The sequence below is a fragment of the Pleuronectes platessa genome, chromosome 11, assembly GCF_947347685.1.
Source record: "Pleuronectes platessa chromosome 11, fPlePla1.1, whole genome shotgun sequence".
Taxonomy (NCBI): domain Eukaryota; kingdom Metazoa; phylum Chordata; class Actinopteri; order Pleuronectiformes; family Pleuronectidae; genus Pleuronectes; species Pleuronectes platessa.
This window is the reverse complement of record NC_070636.1, coordinates 10,389,147-10,412,380: the sequence shown is the minus strand read 5'-3', so window position 1 is coordinate 10,412,380 and position 23,234 is coordinate 10,389,147. Positions and strand designations below refer to the sequence as shown.

The 23,234-nt window shown below is 43.1% G+C and overlaps 3 protein-coding genes across 3 annotated transcripts in view; 2 read left to right on the top strand and 1 right to left on the bottom strand.

Annotated features, from left to right (window-relative positions):
• Positions 1 to 19,400, bottom strand: part of fancm (FA complementation group M) — a 41,634-nt gene extending 22,234 nt beyond the window's left edge. The window contains exons 1-4 of the mRNA XM_053435196.1: positions 18,512 to 19,400; positions 17,897 to 18,069; positions 17,082 to 17,159; positions 16,810 to 16,968 (exon numbers count right to left, since the gene is read on the bottom strand). Coding sequence (XP_053291171.1) covers positions 16,810 to 16,968; positions 17,082 to 17,159; positions 17,897 to 18,069; positions 18,512 to 19,205 — 1,104 coding nt within the window. The 5' untranslated portion in view covers positions 19,206 to 19,400. The remainder of the gene's footprint in view (positions 1 to 16,809; positions 16,969 to 17,081; positions 17,160 to 17,896; positions 18,070 to 18,511) is intronic.
• Positions 3,516 to 13,346, top strand: soul3 (heme-binding protein soul3). The gene is made up of 5 exons (XM_053435194.1): positions 3,516 to 4,119; positions 8,683 to 8,777; positions 10,589 to 10,730; positions 10,880 to 11,063; positions 11,172 to 13,346. The coding sequence occupies exons 1-5, from the start codon at positions 3,795 to 3,797 to the stop codon at positions 11,338 to 11,340; spliced, it is 915 nt and encodes a 304-aa protein (XP_053291169.1). The 5' UTR covers positions 3,516 to 3,794; the 3' UTR covers positions 11,341 to 13,346.
• iqcc (IQ motif containing C) lies at positions 19,342 to 22,817 on the top strand. The gene is made up of 6 exons (XM_053435195.1): positions 19,342 to 19,365; positions 19,546 to 19,612; positions 20,098 to 20,241; positions 20,329 to 20,662; positions 21,188 to 21,309; positions 22,198 to 22,817. Exons 2-6 carry the CDS (start codon positions 19,571 to 19,573, stop codon positions 22,231 to 22,233), a joined length of 678 nt encoding a protein of 225 aa, XP_053291170.1. The 5' UTR covers positions 19,342 to 19,365; positions 19,546 to 19,570; the 3' UTR covers positions 22,234 to 22,817.
• Positions 22,818 to 23,234: the final 417 nt, after the last annotated feature.

The window sequence follows — 23,234 nt, the reverse complement described above, 5'->3', positions numbered from 1 at the left end:
CATTGATTGCGTCAGGGGGAGCTTTCGTACTTCGTCTTCCTTGTATATCATTGCCTATCGTCTACCAATACTTTTTAAATTAGTATTTCTTACGAGTGAATAATCGCTTTTTAAACCTTAGTAATAATCACTATTTATAATTCATAATTTAAGATAATACTAAATTATTCTTGGGTGGGATTAAAAAAAACGTCCCCCTGTAAAGAACGCCCTAGTGCTGCAGAGAGGGACTGATGGCGTCTCCTTCACAGTTAAGAATTACAGAAGCCTGTGTCTGAGTGGTACAGCTAATCTGGTTTTCTTATGTGGGTGGGGGAAACACTTTCAAATACTACAGGGATAGAGGCTATAGTTTGTATTTGTCAACACTAATAATGGTACTGTAAAAATTATGATAATAGACTGTTGCACAAATAAGGTGAGGTATGATGTGGGTTCAGAATGAAGGAGAGGAGAGGAGAGGAGAGGAGAGGAGAAGAGAGGAGAGGAGAGGAGAGGAGAGGTGACAACACCGTCGACTTGAGCATGCTCAGCAGGGGCCAGCAGCTGATTGGTTGAGGGGCATGGAGCTAAGTGACGCGGCGAATCAGTGAAAAAGCTTGTAGGCAGCTATTAATAACTGAAAGTACACTAAGCTGAACTCTGCCTCCTGTATAAACAATACAGGAGGACTAAATGGTGCATGTGTGCATGTGTCTGTGGTGGGGGGGTCAAGCTTGCCTGGCTATCAGTATGAGGATACAGGTATAGACAGAAAAGCAGGTTGCTTTGCTAAAATGAAGGGTCTCATTTCGAATCTCAAATCTTATCACGTTAAATCATGTGATAACTATTGCTGCTGCAAGGATGCTGCAGTGAATGAAAATGGAACCACTGTCTGTCTGTGTGGATTTACAGGGAATAGACATGAGGACAAAGACGACCCCCCGGTGATGTAGGTGGATGCATACATCCATGCAGGGGGCCATTAGGTCCACCTCCCTGGAGAGGATTGAAGAGTATGCGTTTATATACATACATTGTGTGCATACATGGGAGACTCCCACACAAACATACATACACATCCATACATACACCCACACAAACAAAGACACAAACACAAACAAAAACACAAACCCACACACAGTATTATATAACAGCCTCCCTCTACGTGCATGTTGAAGGGTGCAACATGGTGGTTGGCTGTTGCAGTGACCCAGATCCGATCAGTCTGTCCCCTAGAGGACAAGTTCAGATTTGTTTCATTATTATCTCTCTAGAAAATATTTATTTATCTTCATTCACATTAGGATACTATCTATGAAAGATAATAAAAATAGCAAAGAAAAAAAGAAATTTTGCATTTTACAGTATTTTGCTGTTGGTCAATTGTCTCATTTTGTACATACAAAGGCAGACATGTGTCCGTGCATACAGTCTATAGTACATACACATACACCCCCGACTCATTCTTCACCACCCTCTACAACTTGGTGTCCTGTCGTCAAGGAAAATTGTTCAATGCAACAATTATTTTGTTGTCGTTGTTGTATTAATCTCTAATTTGACAGTGACAGTCAGTTAATTGGTATTATTAATTGTGCGGACAAAGACACTCAAGCAGTCTAGATCAAAGTCTACCCCTCTTCCACGGAGACGGTTCAAGGGCTGGGTCGGAGCCAATGCGTTATCTCAAACCACTTCTTTCTGTTTCAACAGATAAAGAACTGCGTCTAGGTAAGGGGGTTGGGGCAAGGACTATTGGAGCCAATTCCACTAACCAAAACATTGTGACCACACAAACAGAGCCTCCAGGACTGTGAGGCTGGCAGGTAAGTCTGTGGCTGACCCCTCCCACCCTGCACACAAACTCTTGGGTCACTTCCCTCGCCACAAAAACATTTATTTACCCAACTGCTGCTGGCCTCATCAACAAGGCCCCAAACCCCCATCACCCCACTGCATTAATGTCTACGTTAAATATCTATTGTTCATATTCCCCAATATTTTTCTCCTGTTTATAAAATGTGTAGGCTGTTTCCCATTTTTTATATTTATGCTAATAAAAACCCAACGCCGCTAATTCCTTGTATGTGAAAATCTATCTGGCAATAAAGCTTGATTCTGATTCTGTGATTTATACAGTGACGCAATGAAGTGTACCTATGGGGCATCCATCTTATGGAACAGTTAATTGGTTCTTAAAAGATTCACAAGTTGAAGCAACTCCGAACCATCCCTAGCACCAGGACACCTTGGAGCGTAGGGGGATATATAATAAAAAAAAATTAACACACACCCCTGGGGCAAACTAGTGGTGTTTTAATAGCCAAATATTGTCGGAAATCAGCTTTAAACGCAACTTTGGAAAGGAATAAAATGACAACACTGCGAGTGCACTAAACTCACTAATGGTAACGGTGAGAAAAGGTTCAATGCAGGAGGGAATTCCAAAATCATTACAATATTAGGTAAGATCTGCTGTTGACAAGAGAGATTTGAAAGATGATAAGGCTTTTAGCACACAGACCTCCTCGGGGAGATTGTACCCGAAACGATTTATGAATTAAAGACAGGAGAAAAAAAATGATAATGAAAATAGAATTATAGCTGCAGCGTCACAATAACTACAGGTGGTGGCGCTCATACACAAATGGTATTTTACAAAAAACATATGTTGCTCATTACTAGTATTGTTATTGCTGCTGTCTGGGCTTAGCCTGGAGGGTGTTGATAGTGGAGGGACTAGTGGAGGTGATGGGGGGGGTATTGATTGAGGTGGTGGGAGGTAATGATGGAGGTGGAGGTGATGGTAATGGAGGTGGTGGGGGGTTTGATGGAGGTAGTTGAGGTATCGACGGAGGTGGTGGGAGGTATAATTGACGGTGGAGGTGAAAGTGATGGAGGTGATGGGAGATATTAATGTAGATGGAGGTGGAAGTGATGGTGATGGAGCATATGGGGGGGTTTGGTGGAGGTGGTATAAATGAAGGTGGATCTGATAGTGATGGAGGTGGTGGGTGGTATTAATGAGCGTGGACGTGATAGTGATGGAGGTGGTGGGAGGTATTAATGAAGGTGGAGGTGATAGTGATGGAGGTGGTGGGGGGTCTAGTGGAGGTGGTGGGAGGTATTAATGAGCATGGACATGATAGTGATGGAGGCGGTGGGAGGTATTAATGGAGGTGGAGGTGATGGTGGAGGAATTGGAGGAGGTGGGTTTATCGATGGAGGTTGTGGGAGGTATTAATGAGGGTGGAGGGGATAGTGATGGAGGCGGTGGGAGGTATTAATGGAGGTGGAGGGATTGGTGGAGGTGGGTTTATCGATGGAGGTGGTGGGAGGTATTAATGAGGGTGGTGGGGATAGTGATGGAGGCGGTGGGAGGTATTAATGGAGGAGGAGGTCATGGTGGAGGAATTGGAGGAGGTGGGGGGGGGTGTCAGGTCTCTATATATCGTCTGGAGGAGCAGGGGAGGAAGGAAGGAGGGAGGGAGTGAGGCCGCAGCGTCACGTGCTCCGCCCTCCTCTCCCATAAACAGCGCAGGCACCTCCGGCTACAGCCGCCCGAGCGACGAGCTGCCCCGCGCAGCGAGGGGAGTCGCTTTCTTCTCTTTCGGTTTGTTTTTCAAACGACCACAAAGTCCACGGAGCGAAGCAGCATGGCGCGTCTGCGTTGACCACAACACGGCGACGAGGAACATGGCTGGAGCGTCGGGGACAGCGTCGCACAGCCCGCTCGCTTGACCAGAAAGTAACGGTGGCGCGACCGACGTCCGCAAAAACGGGAGCGTAAACCCAGCTCCGATTCGTGCATGGTCGTGCGCGGTTTTGTTTTTAAGCCAAGTGTTTCGAAGTTGAAGCCTCGAGTCGTGTTCGTCTCACGGGCGAAAATGGACCGAGGTGGCTGCCAGATGAGTGGCGGCGGCGGCGGCGGCGGAGGAGGCGGCGGCGGTGTGGCTGACGGGCCCGACCGAGGCGGCATGATCACGCTGGAGGACCTGGAGTCTTTCTCCGAGGACCAGCTGTCAGACCCGCGCAGCCTGGAGGAGGACGCGGAGGTCATGGACGAGGACGAGGACCAGATGCTGCATTACTGGCAGGAAGTGGCCAGGGGACACCAGGTGGATGTTGCTCAAGGTAAACAAACAAAAACAAACAAAAAACAACAAGAAGAATAAGCTAAACAGGGACCAGGTAGTTAGCCTGCTAAGTGAGCGAACAAACACATGCGAGTCCCAGCTTTTTTCTCTGACTTATTATCACACCCACGCGGAATAAACGAAGTAGAACAGGCAAAACATCGAGCTTCTTACTGGGCACACAGCTACTTAAAGATCAACTTCCTCACGGCACACCACCCTACACACAGACCATAGTTCCCAGGGAGGCACACGGGCTCCAGTCAGGTCAACACATCCATATTCACGCATTGAACACGAGGCGAAACAACTTTGGAGCACAGATCGGGAAGGTTAAATACCTCTATTATTACCAATGCAATAAGTCTGCAAAAGTGGGAAAACACGGTTGCACAGAAAGCATGAGATCACAAGTGCATCGTGGAATAAGCGTTGAGTTTGCACGTGAGCTTGAATTTTAGGGTTTTAAGGAGCAGCTTTCACTCTGGAAGCATTTGTCTATTTTGCCTCGTAAGTTAAAATACTCCACTAGAACAGCACAGCGTCATAGACATTATAATATTACAGTAGTAGTGCTATTAATGTTGGAGTATAGACAATATCATTAAAGGCAAGTCTCACCCCCTCACCTCATTACACACAAAACATCATTACACACAAACACACAAATCATACAAAAACAGAGAAAAAAAGGCTAAAAAACTATGGTACAATAAGACTGGTAGCACGGATCTACAATTTTGGGATCATGTTGGTTGGTTTATTTCAGTCAGGCAGCATTGAATGAGGTTTTTGTTATTTGTTAATTGACTTGATTTGTCACTTTAAAGGTTAAATTATTGCACTGGGCACATCAGAGAGAATCCCAGATCCGATTACTACATTATGTAAAATAGGAAGGTGGATCAGACTTTGCTGGATCTACTCATTCATGTGGATGACACGGGGATCACTAAGGAATGCAACGATATTTTGCCTGATGTATGCTCCATACACACCCTTATCACTGGGAAGATGGTGTCTGTGTGTGTCAGGGTGCATGTGTATTATATTAATTGCAAGCTGAGTGAAATGTGGTTCGGGTTGCACAACATTAAACTGCTTTTGAAACTCGGAAAGGAAAAGAAAAGATGGCCACTGGTCCGGTCTAGCTGCCGAGTCTGACTTCAGCATGCAGTTGAGCCCCAGGCATCACTGTCGGAGCATGAAAAATATGTCTATGTGGTCTGTCCTCTCTCTTTCCACTTCAGACAACAGTTTTATTGGCAGTGTAATAAACAATAAATGTTCATCCTGAAACCTAAAAAACAATTCGCTGATATTTCCAGGGGTCGACTCCAGAGTCTAACAAGTCCAACACTTTCTCTGCAAACTTTTTGACAAAAATACTTCCAACGTATCTGAAATAAAGAGACGTGGAACTCGTTTCTGTGCTTTCACTCAAAGATCGATTTTGTTGACGTATTACTTCAGGAATATGCCTTTTCCACACTAGTCCAGTGGTTGTGCACAGCTGGAGTCTGCATCAGCAGTTGTTTTGACTCTGGAACCTTCCTAATCTAATTAATTACTGCTTATCACAGATCTCCGGCACACAGACCTGGACAATGGACCCATTGTGGTAAACCAAGCCTCCACATTTTAATTTCCAATACAAAGCAATAAAATACAGTTTTCAAAACACGTAGATAACCATTGGTCACATGCAGATATCTAACTTTGCAATGAAGGAAATAGTACAAAGACAAATAAATATCAAAGCCTTTTTTATTATTTCAACATGTTGAACGGTAAATGTTAATTGTAACAGCCATGCTTCTTCAACCTTTTTTGGCTACCCTCAACGTGAGGCACTATCTACATCGCTTCAGTAATTCCTGAAATTGTTTGGTTTAAATTTTTTTAGATTCTTGAAATAAAATAAAATAAAAATGTGAAGACAATGTCTTTTTTTTTAGTCTCCCCTCTCCATTTTAGGCGGGTTAATCTATCCGGTACCTGAAGTCCAGCTCTGCCCAATGAGATCTCACTAACACACACTGACACTACCCCCGTCCTCAGACCACAGCACTAATTGATGACTTAAGGCCGGTGCATGCTTCTGCAACTGCTTCGGCATCACTCGGTATCCATGGCAACATGTATTGTCTTGACTGCAAATGTAGGACCCTTAAAAGCCATCTCTGCTGTAATTGACTCTTGAGGTGCCATCTATTGATACTGTATGAAAAGTCCTTAGCAGATTACGATTTCCATTCCCTCTCAGTAAAGCTGTTCATTGGAAACAAGGATGATATTATTTGCTAGGGATATCCACAAGGGCTCTTTGTGAAGTCAAAGGAGGTCAAAGGAGCAGATATCAAGTGGGTGCATGAAGCCCTCGTAGCTTGAAAACAAGATGGAATTCATCGCTCCCAAAATTCTGGCCAAGGGTGCTTGCAAATGTTTTATTTTAATTTTGCATCAGCGCACACCAAATGAACACTTGATGCACCAAACTGACCTTGACTAGGTTAGAAGTGCCACAGTACACCATAGTATAGTACAGACAAATTAAAGAGCAGTATCCTCATGCCAAATGAAAAACACAACTCGGCTGCATGCTGACCCTCCTGACCATTTTCCATTGCACCTTGCGAGACATATTAATTCTAAACGAGTCCCTGCATGAAGCCCATCTACACAGCAATGTTTTTAAAGTTGGTACATGTGTTAGTGGATGGGTTTATTGACAGCAGTGCAGTAGCTCTTACATAATATCCTACTTCCACACACGTATTTAACTGTGCATAACACTGCAAGACAAGACACAATGTTACACATAAAAAAATTGAACACACTCATCACTTATTGTGGAGAGATGAACTCTGCGTCTAGGGTTACTGCTGTTTGAATAAACTTCAGTTCTAGCATATATTTTAGAATCATTATTTTCAATGCAGGTCTTTCATATTCTGCACAAACTCTCTCTAAATGAAAGACATATTTATATTTAAACAACAGATGGAATTTCCAAATGTAAGGATTCTCTCCATATTCCCCTGAATTCAAAACCTTGTTTATCACCACATTTTTGGGATAAATGACGTATGTACATTAAACAATCTTCCTCGACAGTGGTGCTAGCAGAGGTAATAAATTGTCTTCAGGGAAAAGTGAAAACTTCACTGGATGCTTTAGTTGTTGAAAGCTGCTTATAATAAAAAAAAAAAAAACAGGTTAGTAGAACAGGATCCAGAGTGTAAGTGGCTTCAGGCCAAAACAACACACAAAAACAGGTGCATGTGTCAACTTGGGCTTGGTGACCGCTCTGAGTCAGCACTAAGCTGTTATCGGGGTGCTGCTAGCTCATGTGCGTACTGTACGTGCCTGTGTGTGCTGACAACTTTGTCACTCTCAGTGACGCTAACGGCCAGCTAACAGGAACCTCATGTTTTACTGTCAACTGTACAATCCTATTAACCACCCGAGCAACTTTCTCAATCAATAGTTTGCATTGCCACCTTGATTTAATGAGATGCTGCTGACCTAATTCAGACAAACACACTCGCACCACAACTCTCAGCTTTGTTCGTGATCAAAATATTGATAACCCAAACACCACAGACTCCACTGAGCCAGTTGTCCTCCATGAAATTGAGTTACACAATGTGACTGAATTGGGTTTACCTTGAGTGCCCCGTGTTTGTCCCTTCAACAAACGAACAAAATGCTGGTGTTTTTTCTGTTATTTAATCGGAAACACCTTTGAATGCCTTCTGGTTGGAGAATGAGGGACAAGCTACATAGCAGGAATATAAAATACAGCACAGCTATGACTGGCTGCTGTTGTGGTACCACTCTGTTAATGCCAGTCTATATCTGGCCTTGGGCAGCTTTTTCCAGTGTCCACTCCATCAGCTTTAATAACAATTACTTTCTGTGACATTCTGGAACAGCGCTGTGCCTAACCATCTGGCAGCCTTTCCTCACTCAAACGACAGACCTCACCTGCCAGCAGATTACTGGAAGTGAGGCTGGTTTATACAGACTAGGGACGTGAAACTCCAAGGGTACTGTGCATATGATGTGAGTGGAACTGAGTTGCATGGGACTAAGTGCCATGTTCTGAAAACCTGTGACATCTGTCTGAGAGGTGGGGCCTAGCTTTTTACTTTAATACCCAAAAAACACAGCATCAACTAGATTCTTGAATGAATAATTCTTTGGGAAACAGCATGTCCTCCCCTACTCTCTCTCTGCCTTTCACAAGCTTACCCTGTCCTATCCATTAAAGGCGATACAAATAACAAAAATAAAATAATCATAATAGCATTTTCTTAATGTCTGAAAACATCTGCTTTCCCTCTCAAGCAGCCGAAGTTGGCATCTCATTCCTAACAAAGGGTTTTGGCTTCCTTTGTCCAACACAAACACACCATGATGTTAGTAAACAAACAAAGAGGCAAAAGTATTTTTTCGCATCAAGAAAATAAATATGTGTTTTTGCTCACGACTGCAATCCATTCTTCTTGGCCCACAGTTCAGACTGACCACGTACTGTTTGTCTCTCTGTTGACAGATATGGCAGAACCCATTCAGCAGCTGACCAGCAACAATGAAGGACGCAGCACCAGAGAGCACATCCCATTCACTCTGCTTGCACAGAGAGAAAAGGTATCTGACCCTTTACCGCTTCGCCCATGACACAATCATTGTCTACCCTGCACTGTTGTGCACATTTTCATTTATATGGAAAGGAAAAAGATCAAACAACTATACTTGCACTTGGGGCTAGATCTGCAAATTAAGACCTTGCATATAAAACCAATCTTTGAAGGGCTATCTGATCTATCTGACTGGAATACTAGAAAAATCAACCGCTGGATGTAAGAAGATCTCAGCAATGCACAATATCCAAATGCAGTAGCCCATAAAAATCAACTTTGGGCTGGATAAGTCAAACCGCACACAGAAATAACGTTATGATGAGATTCAATATTTTGATACTCTTTTTACTGCCATTCCAGCTAAATTTGATTGAGCTTGTTTGATGTCATACATTACCTGTACATGAACATATATTACATTAGTCTAACCCTACAAGTGGATTACAAAACCAGTGACGCACTTAACAGCATCAACATGATTGTTAACACCCTCTAATACACACACACACACACACACACACACACACACACACACACACACACACACACACACACACACACACACACACACACACACACACACACACACACACACACACACACACACACACACACACACACACACACACACACACACACAATAGATCAGGCCTCTTGATAAACATTAGAGCGAGGACACGACCAGCATCTGTGTCAGTCTACGATCAACACAAAGGTCGTCTTTATGCGTATGGCGAAGCTACTTATTTAGACAAGATGATCATGTGACTCAACACAAAGCCTTTTAAACTCCTTATGGGACTGTATAAATAAAGAGGGCTAATTGGTTTAACCTGAGTTAATTAGTTCATTTAAAAGTTGGCTGGACACCCCGGTGAAACAAAGGACAATCATGGCACTCTATTCTTGGAGCAGGTCTCAGTGCTTGGTAAAAGGAAAAGCACGTGGTTGGGAAACGGTACAGAATCAGTGGGTCATACACCTGAGCTGCAATCGTCACAATGTAGGGGGGAAATAACCGACTTAAACTGTAGAGCAAAATATAGAATATTGTTAGTCAGAAAAAACTTGCTAGTTCTGTTGATTTTAAACGGGATACATTTACAGAATTACACCAGTTACCAATTACTTTACACCACTTATGAAATTTAGTTTGTCCAAATAGTTAGTTCAAAAGTCACAATTTACCAACTTCCATATTCGCACTTGCTATTTGGACGCCATAAACACACGGTGGACAATTCTCACACTCAACAGCCACAATCTTGGCTATTTAGTTGACGGAGGGAGACGACCATCATAGTTTGATGCAAATGGCAGTAGAGGAGGGAGGATATGTATTTGGCACATATGCCGGCATAATTAGCACGTTAGTGTGAAAAGGAGCATGTGCAAAAAAGAAAGAATAAAAGGAACTTCGGTGCGAAAAGCTTTTTCCCGCGGCACCAATTCGAGTTACATACTGCACTAGTAATTTCCAGTGAGTGCGCAAAAGTCATGTTTATTTTTGAGACGCCAAGGTAAGACTCTGTCATTACGCCTTTTGAATATGGTGTGGACACAGTGTATTATTGTGAGTGTACTACTCCCTGAAGTACCTGATTTGAGACACTAAAAGTCTTCATAAGTTTAATAGACTAATTATTTTCCCATTAGACAGAACATTTGCTGACCTTTTAAAAAAACATACACACTCCTCTTAGAACAGAACAATTTGCAGAATGTTACAGTAAAACTGTTTCATAAAGATACTTAATTCAATTCAACCCAAGTTTTCATCAAGTGTTTACGTTCTGTCTCTCATCTCTACCTTTACAGTTGGGAAAACTGCTCTACGAGAAACGCCACTATGAAAAGGGTCACTGGGCTTGTATAACAATGCATGAGGACACCTACGAACAGAGCATCTGTTATGGTTTTATGAAGATAATGAGATACATCTGCAAGCAGAATGCTGTAGGTAAGTCCACGTTCAACTCGTGCAAGCAGCGCCAGCCTTTGGAATCACGGCCTTCCTGTGTTTTCATTTAAGGACAACATTACAAAACCAACACTTTTTCAACTCATCCCCAACCATTACTAATGACAACTGCCATCTTCTCCGTGCAGGCGTCTACCTGGGCATGACGCTCCCCATCGTGACGATAGTGCGCACAGATGAGACCCACTCTCAGATCTCCCATGACGTCACTGTGGCGTACTACCTTCCTATTGAGCATCAGGCCCAGCCCCCACAACCTGAGGACAGCCAGATCATCATAGAAAGCTGGCCCGTCACTGTGGTGTATACACGGTTAGTAAAGAGTGAAATAAAAATGGCCTGTTCCACTATTTTCAGTCCCTCCTCACGTTAATAATCAGCAATGAGAATTAACGGTGAGCTTGTGTTCTCTGCTTCCAGGCCATTCACCGGTCCCACCAATGAAGTGACCATCATTGACCAGATCAACGCTATGGCAGAGGTGCTCGACTCTCCAAACTTGTGTGTCAACGACTCATTCATTGTGGCCGGCTACACCAACCCGGCCCACAGCAACCGTTCCAACGAGATCTGGTTCCTGGAGCGCTGAGGTACGGGAGGACGCAGCAGCATCCTTGTGTCTGTGACCTCCAGCGTAATAAAGACTCCCTTAACACTGCCCCAACCCAGCTACAGCCTCAGGTGCAAAAACCCACCACTGCTACGTGAAACCACCACCAGCCCATCCCACTCCACAGCCACCTCAGTCTTGATTTAAAAAGGAAAGAAAAAGTCAAACCTTACTCAAACCCCAGGGAATTTTCAGTCCATTCATTTAGTTATGTCCTCATCTCACCTCTAACAGCTGAACTGAACCACTGCCATCCGCTCGTGGACATAGTGTAGCATTCATCTCCCGCTCTCACAGAGATGACTAGAACCTTTCCTAAGCACAGTGCTCTCTCGTTAAAGTCGCTCTAACAGTTTCAACTCTTAGCACTCATTGAACATAGTCACCATCGAGCGAAAGATGTAACAGCAGCATGTCTTTGTTTTCTCCCACTGCGGAAACAGGCTCCCAGTGGAATATGCAGCCTTATTATTACCCCTTTTCCATTTGTTGCAATGCTACAATGTCTTGTCATGTTGGGTGAAATTCAATTCACAAAAAAAAAAAAAATTGTTTCTCTGTCGTTCTCAAGCTTTCTGAATTGATTTCAACTCCGACACTATTGACCCACTACAGACATAAACTCACTACTTTATTGCTTTAACAATAAGTGCAATACTTACAAGACAACCAGCAACAACAAGCCAGTCACAACAGTTCCTGGGCCCCTGACCTAGCCCTTTTTAAGGGTGTGTTCAGTGGCAGGTGTTGTGGGTTGGGAACAGAACCGGTGGCTCAAACCAGAAATACACTCACACACAATCAGTTGACAACAATGTAGGCGACGCACACGTGAATGTAACGTGGTCATGTGTGTTTCTGCATGAATGTATAGCTACAGGGAGAGAGGGCGAGGACAAACACAACACTTCTGGCAACACTTCTACAAACCAAATGCTGAGAAACTCACTGATCCTACTGCTGAATGACAATCATAAAGTACTTATATGTTCATTCTTTTCTTCAGAGAAAACGATGTAACAAAACCAATGCATTCCTCATGCTTCAAGGCACATTCACACACAGGAATAAGTATGTACCTCTTTATCATGCTCTTTTTATGCTACTCTGTGTCAATGTTAGTGAACATTCACTACTGTATCGCAAATGCCACTGTTTCTGAGTAGGAACAGTGTTACCAAGAAAATTAGAGCACAAAGAATACCTCTACTGTGATTATACTCTTGCTAAATAGACAGCAATTGAATTCTGTTTTTAGTTCAAGCTGTATTTAATGTTCTATCAACAATATAAGAAGACAAAGTGAAAGATGTATGTTTATCTTTGCTATATTTTGAAATAAAACGAACTATTAACATGCAAAAAGAAAGAAGGAAAGAAAAAAAAAATCAAGAAAGCAAAGCATCAAACCAGCTACACCGAGAGCTCACAGTAATACAGGAGTGTTTCAGCTTTGCAAATTCAGTTACTGCTTGGGTGCCAATGAAATTATACTGGAAGTAAACCAAATCCTTAATGTGTGAGCATTTAAAAAAAAAAAGAACGCGACATAAAATATTATTAAACTTGTAGAAAAAAGAAAAAAAATCCGCTCAAATTGAGAGAAATCTTGTTTTATCTAATTTAAACAAGTGTAAATTGACAGAAAAGTTTATATTGGAGTTGGGAAAGTTCCTTTGAAGTCCAAAACAGAATTTATTTTTGATGTAATGATTAAAGCGTCGATATGATGCTCTGTGACAACCGTAGTGTGCAAACACTGACAAAGCCATGATACTTGTAGTTTTCATTTCCCTTTTAAGAGCCTGGTTATATGGGAACATCAACTGTGAGGATCAACTTTGTTTTTCCTTTTTTTCTTTTGCTTAATTTTTTTAGTGTTTTGCAAACGTGTGCAGTACTGTGAACGTTCAAGTGCAACAACAAGAGCTACTGTGGTTTTCTTTGTTAAATAAAAATGTGCTTGTCTCCTGTCTTTTGAAAAATCGACTGATCCTGGTTTTTATTGGACTTTTACACACAACACACATGCTCAAAACAATGTTGGGGGTATTGCTCCTAAAAAAGGGGGGGGGGGGAGGTGTCAGCTTCAAACTCTTTATTAACCTTCTGGGGTCGAAGAGCATTTATTAAATGTCTTTTTATATTTGTCTTTAACAGGCACTTGCTTACTCCGGGTAGGAAATGAGTCCTTAGCCCAAGTGAAGGAGTTCAAGTACCTCGGGGTCTTGTTCGCGAGTGAGGGTACTATGGAGCGTGAGATTGGCCGGAGAATCGGAGAATCGGAGCAGCGGGGGCGGTATTGCGTTCGCTTTACCGCACCATTGTAACGAAAAGAGAGCTGAGCCGCAAGGCAAAGCTCTCGATCTACCGGTCGATCTTCGTTCCTATCCTCACCTATGGTCATGAGGGCTGGGTGATGACCGAAAGGACGAGATCGCGGGTACAAGCGGCCGAGATGAGTTTTCTTAGAAGGGTGGCTGGCGTCTCCCTTAGGGATAGGGTGAGAAGCTCAGCCATCCGTGAGGAACTCGGATTAGAGCCGCTGCTCCTTTACTTAGAAAGGAGTCAGCTGAGGTGGTTCGGGCATCTGGTAAGGATGCCCACTGGGCGCCTTCCTTGGGAGGTGTTTCAGGCACGTCCAGTGGGGAGGAGACCTCGGGGAAGACCCAGGACTAGGTGGAGAGATTATATCTCAACACTGGCCTGGGAACGCCTCGGGATCCCCCCGTCAGAGTTGGTCAATGTGGCCCGGGAAAGGGAAGTCTGGGGCCCCCTGCTTGAGCTGCTCCCCCCGCGACCCGACCCCGGATAAGCGGACGAAAATGAGATGAGAGATGAGAGGCACTTGCTTGTAACATGATATAATAATAAGAACTTGACTGAGAATTAGGTTTAAGAGAAAAGTTGGCCATAAAGCTTTTGAAATTCATTATACCTCTTGTGAAAATACCCATTACTCAATGGGTATTTTCACAAGAGGTATAATGGGAAATTGGTTATCGAAAGTCAAAGCTTCACAAAACTGGGGGGAAATATGAATGAAAACAGAGCCGGCCCTCCCAGTGAGCCAACTGAGGGGCCCCCTGGTGGCCCTGCAATCCTGGATGATTGCACGATAAGTGTGAATCAGTTTGTTTCATCCAAAACGAGCAACAAAGAAGTACGTACATAAAGCAGCCTGCGAGTTTGACTGTGAAAATGAAGAACAAACCTGTAAAAAATAACCTCCAGCAACACAATATATATATATAATTTTTTTTATGTTGTAAACGTGTACAATAACTTGTTCTATGATTATTTCAATCTTTATACGGGCCCTGTATAAAATAGTACATGAATATGAAATAACAAATGAAATTTTATAAAACCCTTTTTAGTAGAAAGAAACGTTGTCTTTCCGTCTATTTCCGCCCAACATTAGCGCGACAGAAATACACTGCCAGAGCGGAGATGAATGTAGTTCAGACCGATCCGTGTGTAGGGACGGGATCAAATGTGTCAAACCTAAAAGGGGCCACACCCTCCTTTGTTTGGAGACATGTTGTGTTACCCATGTCACAAGAAGAGCCAGGGCTAAGTTACCGGAGCACAGTAACATGACGACCTCTCACACTATCGACACACACACACACTCTATAGTGGTGCTCATTGTACAGTACAGGACACTGTATACAGTATCTGATGAAGAGGCGAGAAGACAACAACAGGAAAAGAATAAATAATAAATGTGTGACAGCATTAATATAGAACGTATGTGTTAGAACGTGATTGTTTTCAATACCCATGGAATACAGCTGCAACCTAAGCTCTAAGTAACAACATCTGTTTCCATTACAACACAACACAGGGTGTAAAATTAACCATACCTCAGTAGATGGTTGGAAACATTTGACCAAGTTGCAGGTAGAAACCATTTTCTCCCTCCTGTTACCGGCTCCGATAACTGGACTTCGGCCAATACCAGTGTATTCATGAAGAGAACTTATAAAACGTATATTTTAACAGCGGTATGCTGTATGGATTGCTAGCATTGTTGTATGGACTGGCTCGGGTTCAACTCTTTCGAAACAAATACAACTTCTTTTATGATCTAGTGTGACAGTTAAAACTAAAAAAAGGACGTAAACAAAACAAAAATGTGTACAATCTAAATGAAACACACTTGGAAAACATGAGAAGGATTATTTTATATTGAATTTCTGCCAATAAATCCTTTCAATCTTACACACTGAACCTTTAAAACACATGACGGGAAGAAATTACTTCTTTGCCAATCTGAAAACGGGCGAGTGGCAGTGAAGAGCAACTTCTGTTTTAGAGAGGTGAAGAAGTTGTCTCCGGGCAAAGAGAATCAAAATTTAACCTGGGTGAAAGGAGTATACTTTAAATTTATGGTAACTGATCGGTACATCGGCAATATCGGAGGCATGGGTACATGTCTAGTTACATAAGAAAGCATTTTCTATCAATCGACGCTCAATCAAAACCAGAATACTGAGGCTACTTTAGTGGTTGTATGCACAGACACTGGTTCCTCTATAATGGCTGTGATAAAATAGGCCACAAACTGGAGGAAAAACAAAAATCTAATCCCAAATAACCTCTCTGCATGAATGGCTCATTTTTCCAATCTTCTCAACAATCATTAATTTCCACCTGAATAACGTCAGTAATGCTCATTTTACACCTGAGCAAACGTTATATCTGTGTTGTGAGCTGTCTGGTCAAATTACGGGAGGGCAGAGAGACATGAAGGTTAACGAGCAGGGCGCAGACAGCTTCCAGTCTGGAGGTAACATGAAGAGAAGGTGAAACATAATGAAAAGGACGAGCTCCCACTATTATTACAAAATGATCCGAGAGGAATCAGACAGGAGGGAAGAATGTAAAGCGGGTCTGAACTCCAGAATGCAGGCGTCACATTCCAGCTGCCCAACCATCTGAGACCGATTTAAAAGTGTAGCTACACGTTTACAGTCTACATCAGGCGGTGCACCGACCCATGGTGGAGAGAGAGAGAGGGAGAGAGATAGAGAGAGAGAGAGAGCCTGCAGGGTGCATTAATCATCCAGAATGTCTAATAACACAGAGAGCCACAACAACAAGTGTAACAGGACGTCGACTTCGAGACAAATCAATTCATCTGGCACCAGTTCACAGTATACAACCAAATAAGTGAGAGGGAAAGAAGTGTATAACTGAGAAAAAAGATTTTTCAGAGCCGAAACCAGCAAACACTAACCACAAGGTGGCAGCAAAGCACCAAAAACCAAAAGTCACAATTGTAAATCCAACAGTGGAACGTTTGAATCATGGTCTATAAGCAAGGCTCAACTCTCTGAATTCTTGCTTATTCTTGCCATTTATTTTCTCTCAACTTGGACTGATAATTCAGGTGTTTCCTTTTGCTTTTGCTCAATATGAAGCTTCATGGTTTGGGCCTACCTGCAGGTAGCGCACCTGGTGAGCAGAGAGGGCCTCTCCCAGCGGAACCACCACTTTCTCCACGCTGCGCTGGTGGGAGTGGGCCCGGATGTCGGGGCTTTCCTCTGAACGCAGCTCGATGTGGGAGATGAGCAAATTAGAGATCACCGACTGCACCGACTGTAGGGATGGAAGAAAAGAGGAATGGTGGAGGCAAGACATGCAAATTATTGTTTACAGCACATAAGACCACAGAGACAAAAAAAAAAAAAATAACTGTAGATTATTTTTACCTTCGTATCCCCCCCTGGGGTTGCGCTCAGGGCCAGGATGCGGAATTGCAGAGTCTGGCTGCCGAGCTGTCTGATCACCTGAGTGTCAGAGAGAAGAGTAAGTGGAGGACATTACTGGCATCATTTATAAATGGACAGAAGATTTAATAAACTAAGTGTTCCAATGCAAACCTGAGGAGGCATCGCTGCAAAAAAGAACACAAGTTGGCAAGTAGCACAAGTCCTCTTATATGGTATACGTCATTTTATATTCCAATATGACAATAAATTATAGCATTTTCTCGAAAACAAATTAAGAATCTGTTCATGGATAAAGTGACCAGGTGGGAAAGTTAACCTGAGCTGGTGGAATTGATAACAAATGAATGAGAAATCGGACAAATCAAAGTAAGTAATTACATTGATGAAAAAAACTATATACAGTATTATTGCCAGTAGATAGTATGCTAGAGGGATACAGGGAAAGCTTCCCTGGCAAACATCACCCAATCCTATTATATATTAATACAAGTTTCACGATGAGTTCAAGATGCTTTTCCCACTGTTAAAAACTGGTTATTAAGAAGAATAGATATAGGATGGATTGTTAAAATCTGCTCCATAAGTCTGACTTCAGCTTCCACAGATTGTTGACAACCTGTATATTTCAAGAGTGAAGTTTTCTTGAATAAGGACTATCACTTCCATGTGGGTTTATTGCAGGTTCACTATGAAAATTTGACTTTTAGAGTAAAATACAACAATAATATTATCAGCATTGACATGACATTGAAACAGAAAGGAAAGCTGTGTTCCTCGGTGGGAAGCGTGCGTACCTGGCAGTAGGCGTGGTTGCCCAGCGCCTTGTGGGCCTCATCGATCACCACACACTTCACCTGCTGAGCTGGACACGTGCCTCTGGACAAATCGTTCACCATCACCTGAGGGGTGAGGAAGAAGAGGCGCTTGGACCTCCACACCTCCTGTCTCTGCTTGGCTGCTGTGCTGCCTGTGGGTAGGTAGAGCCTGTCCTGTTAGTTACACCTTAAAGGGATGGTTCACCCAAAAATGAAGCACTATGCTGATGGAGGTGGTGGGTGAAGTGTTTGAGTCCACAAAACACTTTCGGAGTTTCAGGGGAAAACAGCGTTGCAGCCAAATCCAATACAATTTGTGGATGACACCGCAGGAGCAGTATGAAGTAATGTTGTGCTTTTATTTCTGTGGTTTTTTTCTGTTTGAAGAAGTGGTCACCATTTACTTCACTTGTATTGAAATTGTCTGCAACGCCGTTTTACCCCCTGAATCTCCAAAAGTGTCTCATGGACTCAAACACTTCACCCACCACCTCAACCGGCGTAGTGATGAGTAGTTAATGAGTGAGTTTTCATTTTGGGGTGAAGTGTCCCTTTAAGGATAATATAGATGTTTACATTTTATACATATTATACCTGTCAGCTCAGCCATGTGGGCCTGTGGGGTCCCCATCACTTTATGGCAGGCCTCGATCTGCTGTGCCACCAGGGGTTTGGTGGGGGCCATGAACACGATCTTCCCCGATGGATACCAGCGGTAGAAGTTGTACATGACCACAGAGGCTATGAAGGTTTTACCCAGACCAGTGGGCAGACACACCAGTGTGTTATGGAACAGAGCCGCCTCTGAGATCTTCAGCTGGTACTCCCTGAGGGGGTAGTTGGTGGGGTAGATCCACACTTTAGCTGAGGAGCTGTCAAAGCCGGGGAGCTCTGGGTATGTCTGCCCAGCTGAGGGGTCTGGAGACCGGGCACTGACCTCTGCTCCTGCAGGGTGGTCATCTTGGGGAGGGTTCGTATTGTCAAGTCGCAGGCTCCTCTCAGCCTCGTAGACAGCCACCACCATGAGATCATCGTCGTCGTCTTCATCTGCACAGGGCTCCTCTGTCCTCGCTGGGGTCTGCGCTGGGTGTGAGGACCCCTGACCGATCTCAGTCCACAGGGGGTTGGGAGGAGGAAGTGTTGCGGGGACCTGAGATGAGTTGCTCGGGGTAGTCCTGCGCCGTCCAGCGGCTTTCACGCCATCTTTCCTCGGCTGAGCGGATTTGTTTTGGGGCGCGGCGGAGCCCCACGTCTGGAACAAAGTCCTCTGGTTGGAGCCGGCGCTCATGTTCGTTAACCTGAGGCGAAAAACTTAAACTTAAAGCGACACGTGACGAGCAGCAACATCACAAACCGAATATACAACAAACGCGGGGTCACTTCCGCTAACAGTTTTCCACAATAAAGCACCACGCACACGAGGATGGTCCTATTCTGGAGTCATTTCGGTCAGTTGAATACAATTTTTACTGTAAATCTGTAATTTCCCTTTGTTTACGGTGATAAAATCAGCTAAATACTCAACCGGTTTACGCAGACGGTTAAATTCTGCACCGGGGTACTTTAATTTTTTACGTTTGACACCGGAACTAAATGAACAGTTTGACTTGTTCTCCCGCTTTCCGTAGCACGCTCCTTCACGTTACCATAGCAATGGAGAGGAGGAAGTGGGAGACGACACTCACACACTTTCAGGTAATAACGTCAACTACGTAAAATAACTCACCTGCTTCTAAAGTCGATTGTTTAAACCTACGGACGTCTGGCTGTACGTAGCTACTTAAGCTAACCTTTGAAATCAGCTGCTGGTGTTAGCTATTGCTTTAGCATCAAGTGTCTGTAGTTATCACTCGTCCATCAGTCAAATTCTGTATATATAGAGCATATTCACAGATCACACTTTGTCTCATGGGGTTTAACAAGGTGCGACATCCTCTGTTCTTAACCCTCAACAAGGTAAACTACCAAAAGAAACACTATTGACAGGGAAACGTAGAAACCTCAGAGAGACTAACGATCAGCCACACGATCCACATGTATGTGCATGTACATATGTTGTGTGTTGCATTTGATTCCTGTATGTTGTGTGGATCATGATACGCAAGTTGCAAACGGTTACATAAAGTTACTTGAAGTGATTTTTAAATTGAAGTTGTGCTCTCCCCTCCTCTTCTCATTAGGCGCGTGCACGTGGATATCTGGTGAGACGGGAAGTAGGTCGTGCACGTGAAGACTTTGAGGACATAGTGAAAGAGATTGATGGAGGTCTGAGGCACCTGCAGTGGACGAGCACGGTTATCCCCATCCCTCACTTCACAGACCCTGTAAGTAACTGGAGTTGTTATGATGAGAGGGGCGTTCATCAGCTTTTTGATGAGTTTCTCATACGTTCAATGTCCATGTTTGATCAGGATGACCTGTTTCCACGTCCTAGCAGCGATGCCAGCAAGGCTTCAGATCCAGGACTCGATGTCGGCACCTGTCCACGGAGATCGAGAACAGCGCCATCACGGGACAGAGAGGAAGCTCAGACTCTCCTTTTGCAGAAGACAGAGGCTGAGAGAGATGGGTCAGAGACCAAAGGCCGAACCCATATTTCCAGTGGCTGTGACGGAGACGTGGGGGTCCCTGGACAAAGGGAGCAGGAGGGAGATCAACATGAAGAGGCAGGGGACAGCATAGGAGACTCCACCACCATCTGGAGCAGTTTGGAGCTAGATGAGAACCACAGTCACTGTCACCAGGGTGAGAGTCGGCCTCATTATTTTCATAATCTTATAACATATTAAAATGTGTGAAGAAAAAGAACATCACAGTTTCCAAGAACTCAAGGCGATGTCTAGCGATTGCTTGATTATGCCAAATGAACAGAAACCAATGATGTGCAATGTTAAAAGGTATAAATGGAAAAGCATAGAACTTTTAGTTTTTTAGAAGCTAGAACAATTTTAAATAAAGTCTATTGACTAATAATTTAATAAAGTTTCAACACAAATCGTGTCTAAGCACTGGAAAAATAGATACCTGAATAGTTTACTATGCCATAGATGAGTCAGTGACCTCGGTCTACATTTTTAAATGGCCTCAAGAAAATTGATCAAACACTCAAAAAAGTATTGTCAGTAAGTTCGGATGTCTCAGCATAGTGTGATGTTTTTGTTACTTGTTTAGTGGAGAAGTAAAACGTTAAATAACCTTAATAATTGTTTCACATCTGGTGTAATGAGAAGACCTTACCAGTCATTTAGAATGTTCTCATCTCCTGTTCAGGTCCCCGGCAGTACTGCTTGGCTCAGGAGGTGCCACGCACTCCGGAGGCCCTGCGTCTCCATAGAAACACGCTGACCATGGAGCTGGTCTGGCTTCAACAGGCCATTGAAAGCAGGAAAAAGGTGAGACGGAGAAAGGGGGAGATGTAGTGTTTCCTTACGGTCATTCAGCAGTGGCAGTCTCCTGCTGAAAGAAAATTGCCTCGACTGTGCAAGGCAGAATTTATTCAGTGGCCCCAGAAGAGAAGTCAGTACAAAAGGTCGAAGAAGTAGCATTAATTCTGTTAAAACTTTCCCCAGTGCGCGCGTTCACGAACTGTCGGGTTGCCGCATGCCCTCTCTCTCCTCACTCCCCCACTGACCTGCCCTAACTTTACACTTTAACATTTAACACCATCAATAATCAGAAGTTATTCGGACCCGCACAGGTTTGAAGTTTACTTTGTGTTTGTCTGATTCGCTCTAGAGTTTATGAGACTCTTATTTAAACTCAAGGACAACATTCACTGTAAACTAGATTCAGACTCATATAAATAGGGTTTTGTGTTTTTCCCCCCAAAAAATGATGCAGCTGTACACAGAAAATCACAGCGAAACATGTTTGTCTATGTATGTAATAATTTGAACTGTAAACCCCAAACCCTATATAGATTTGTGGTCATGTAATTTGAATGTTTTGTTCACCCATCTATAACTTAACAGAACACAAATTTTAGTTTTGTGTATGTTTAACTCTATTTTAGACTTAAAGGTCCTTATCAGTGTAAATGTAAAAATGTATAAATTACAAATTACAAAATAATCTAGAAATACAAATAATGACACTTAAAAACATTTGTTTCCCGAGAGCAAGATAAGTTTAGTATAGTATAGTTATTGTCCTTATGATCAAATTTTTATCTTAGTCAGTTAATCGAAACGTACATTTAAAAGTAAAAGTTCTCATCACAGCATGAAAGGTGGGGACTTTACCGTTCAATTATCATTTTCCCTTTTTCTTTTCCCCTCCAGTACTTATCCCTGAAGGACAGACTGACCATATCCTGACAGCACAAGGCATCTGTATGAAGTTAATAATATGAGACTATAGGCCGGACATCTGTCCATCACCAGAAGTCACTGTGATATAATCAGTTTAAACAGTTTTTACAATAATTTAAAGAAATTATTTATAAAAAAAGTTTGTCGTATTTTTGATTAAACGTGTTTGTTTTTTGTGTAAATAAAAAAATAAAAAATGTTATTTTTCTGAAACAGTTTCTCTTTGGTGATATTTTTTAGTTGTCAGTGCACTAGTTTAACTTATATTGTCCTTGTAGCATGAGTTGCAAGAGGCCAAGGTAGTTAACTATTGTGTAGGAAGAAGCTCTATTGAAAGGAGCTCATGGGAGGATCCGTGGCTCTAAACAAGTTTGTGTCTAGTGTCACAGAAGCTCAAATTTCCCATGTAGACGATGGACTGCAATGAATGAGCGCCTCACTCATCACAGGGCGCTCATTCACACCAGAGGCTCCTATTAAACTGCTGTTGTCATATGCTGTTATTGTCTTAAAGGTTAAAAAGTATCACTAAAGGTTAAAAATATATCCCAAGAGGCCCTTTCCTCCAAAAGAAGCCTTATTTTGATTGTTGTAATTAAAAAGACTTGTGAGGATTTTTCAAAATAAAAGTAATGACTCTGTCACCTCTTGATTCTTGCTCTTGCTTGTGTCCATGATATATTTCCATTGAAGTGAGCTAACAACGCCGCCACCCACCCATTCTCCCCTCCTCTATCTGTGTCTTTTGTTGTGGTTGCTGCCGATGGTTTGACCCGCAAAGCCAGTCATTGCTGGCCACGCTGCCATGGCAACCAGGAAATACTCACCGCCATCAGTGGAGTAGTGAGTGAGAGTGTGTTAGAGGGAACAGCGACGAGCAGAACGTGGTGAGGGGGAGTCCAGACACACCACAACAACAGGAGGGGACAGATTTCCACCTTTGCCTTCAATCCTGCAATCTCCCTGCTTCTTCTTCCGCCTTCATCTGCACTGGCTTGTGACTGACT

What these genes read in the sequence shown, in the direction of transcription:
- soul3 (XM_053435194.1), top strand. Translation starts at nt 3,795, where the DNA reads ATGGTCGTGCGCGGTTTTGTTTTTAAGCCAAGTGTTTCGAAGTTGAAG. An exon ending in CCAGGTGGATGTTGCTCAAG is followed by an intron (nt 4,120 to 8,682) that starts GTAAACAAACAA and finishes CTCTGTTGACAG; the next exon opens with ATATGGCAGAACCCATTCAG. An exon ending in CTGCAAGCAGAATGCTGTAG is followed by an intron (nt 10,731 to 10,879) that starts GTAAGTCCACGT and finishes TTCTCCGTGCAG; the next exon opens with GCGTCTACCTGGGCATGACG.
- iqcc (XM_053435195.1), top strand. Translation starts at nt 19,571, where the DNA reads ATGGAGAGGAGGAAGTGGGAGACGACACTCACACACTTTCAG. An exon ending in CGACACTCACACACTTTCAG is followed by an intron (nt 19,613 to 20,097) that starts GTAATAACGTCA and finishes TCTTCTCATTAG; the next exon opens with GCGCGTGCACGTGGATATCT. An exon ending in CCACAGTCACTGTCACCAGG is followed by an intron (nt 20,663 to 21,187) that starts GTGAGAGTCGGC and finishes TCTCCTGTTCAG; the next exon opens with GTCCCCGGCAGTACTGCTTG.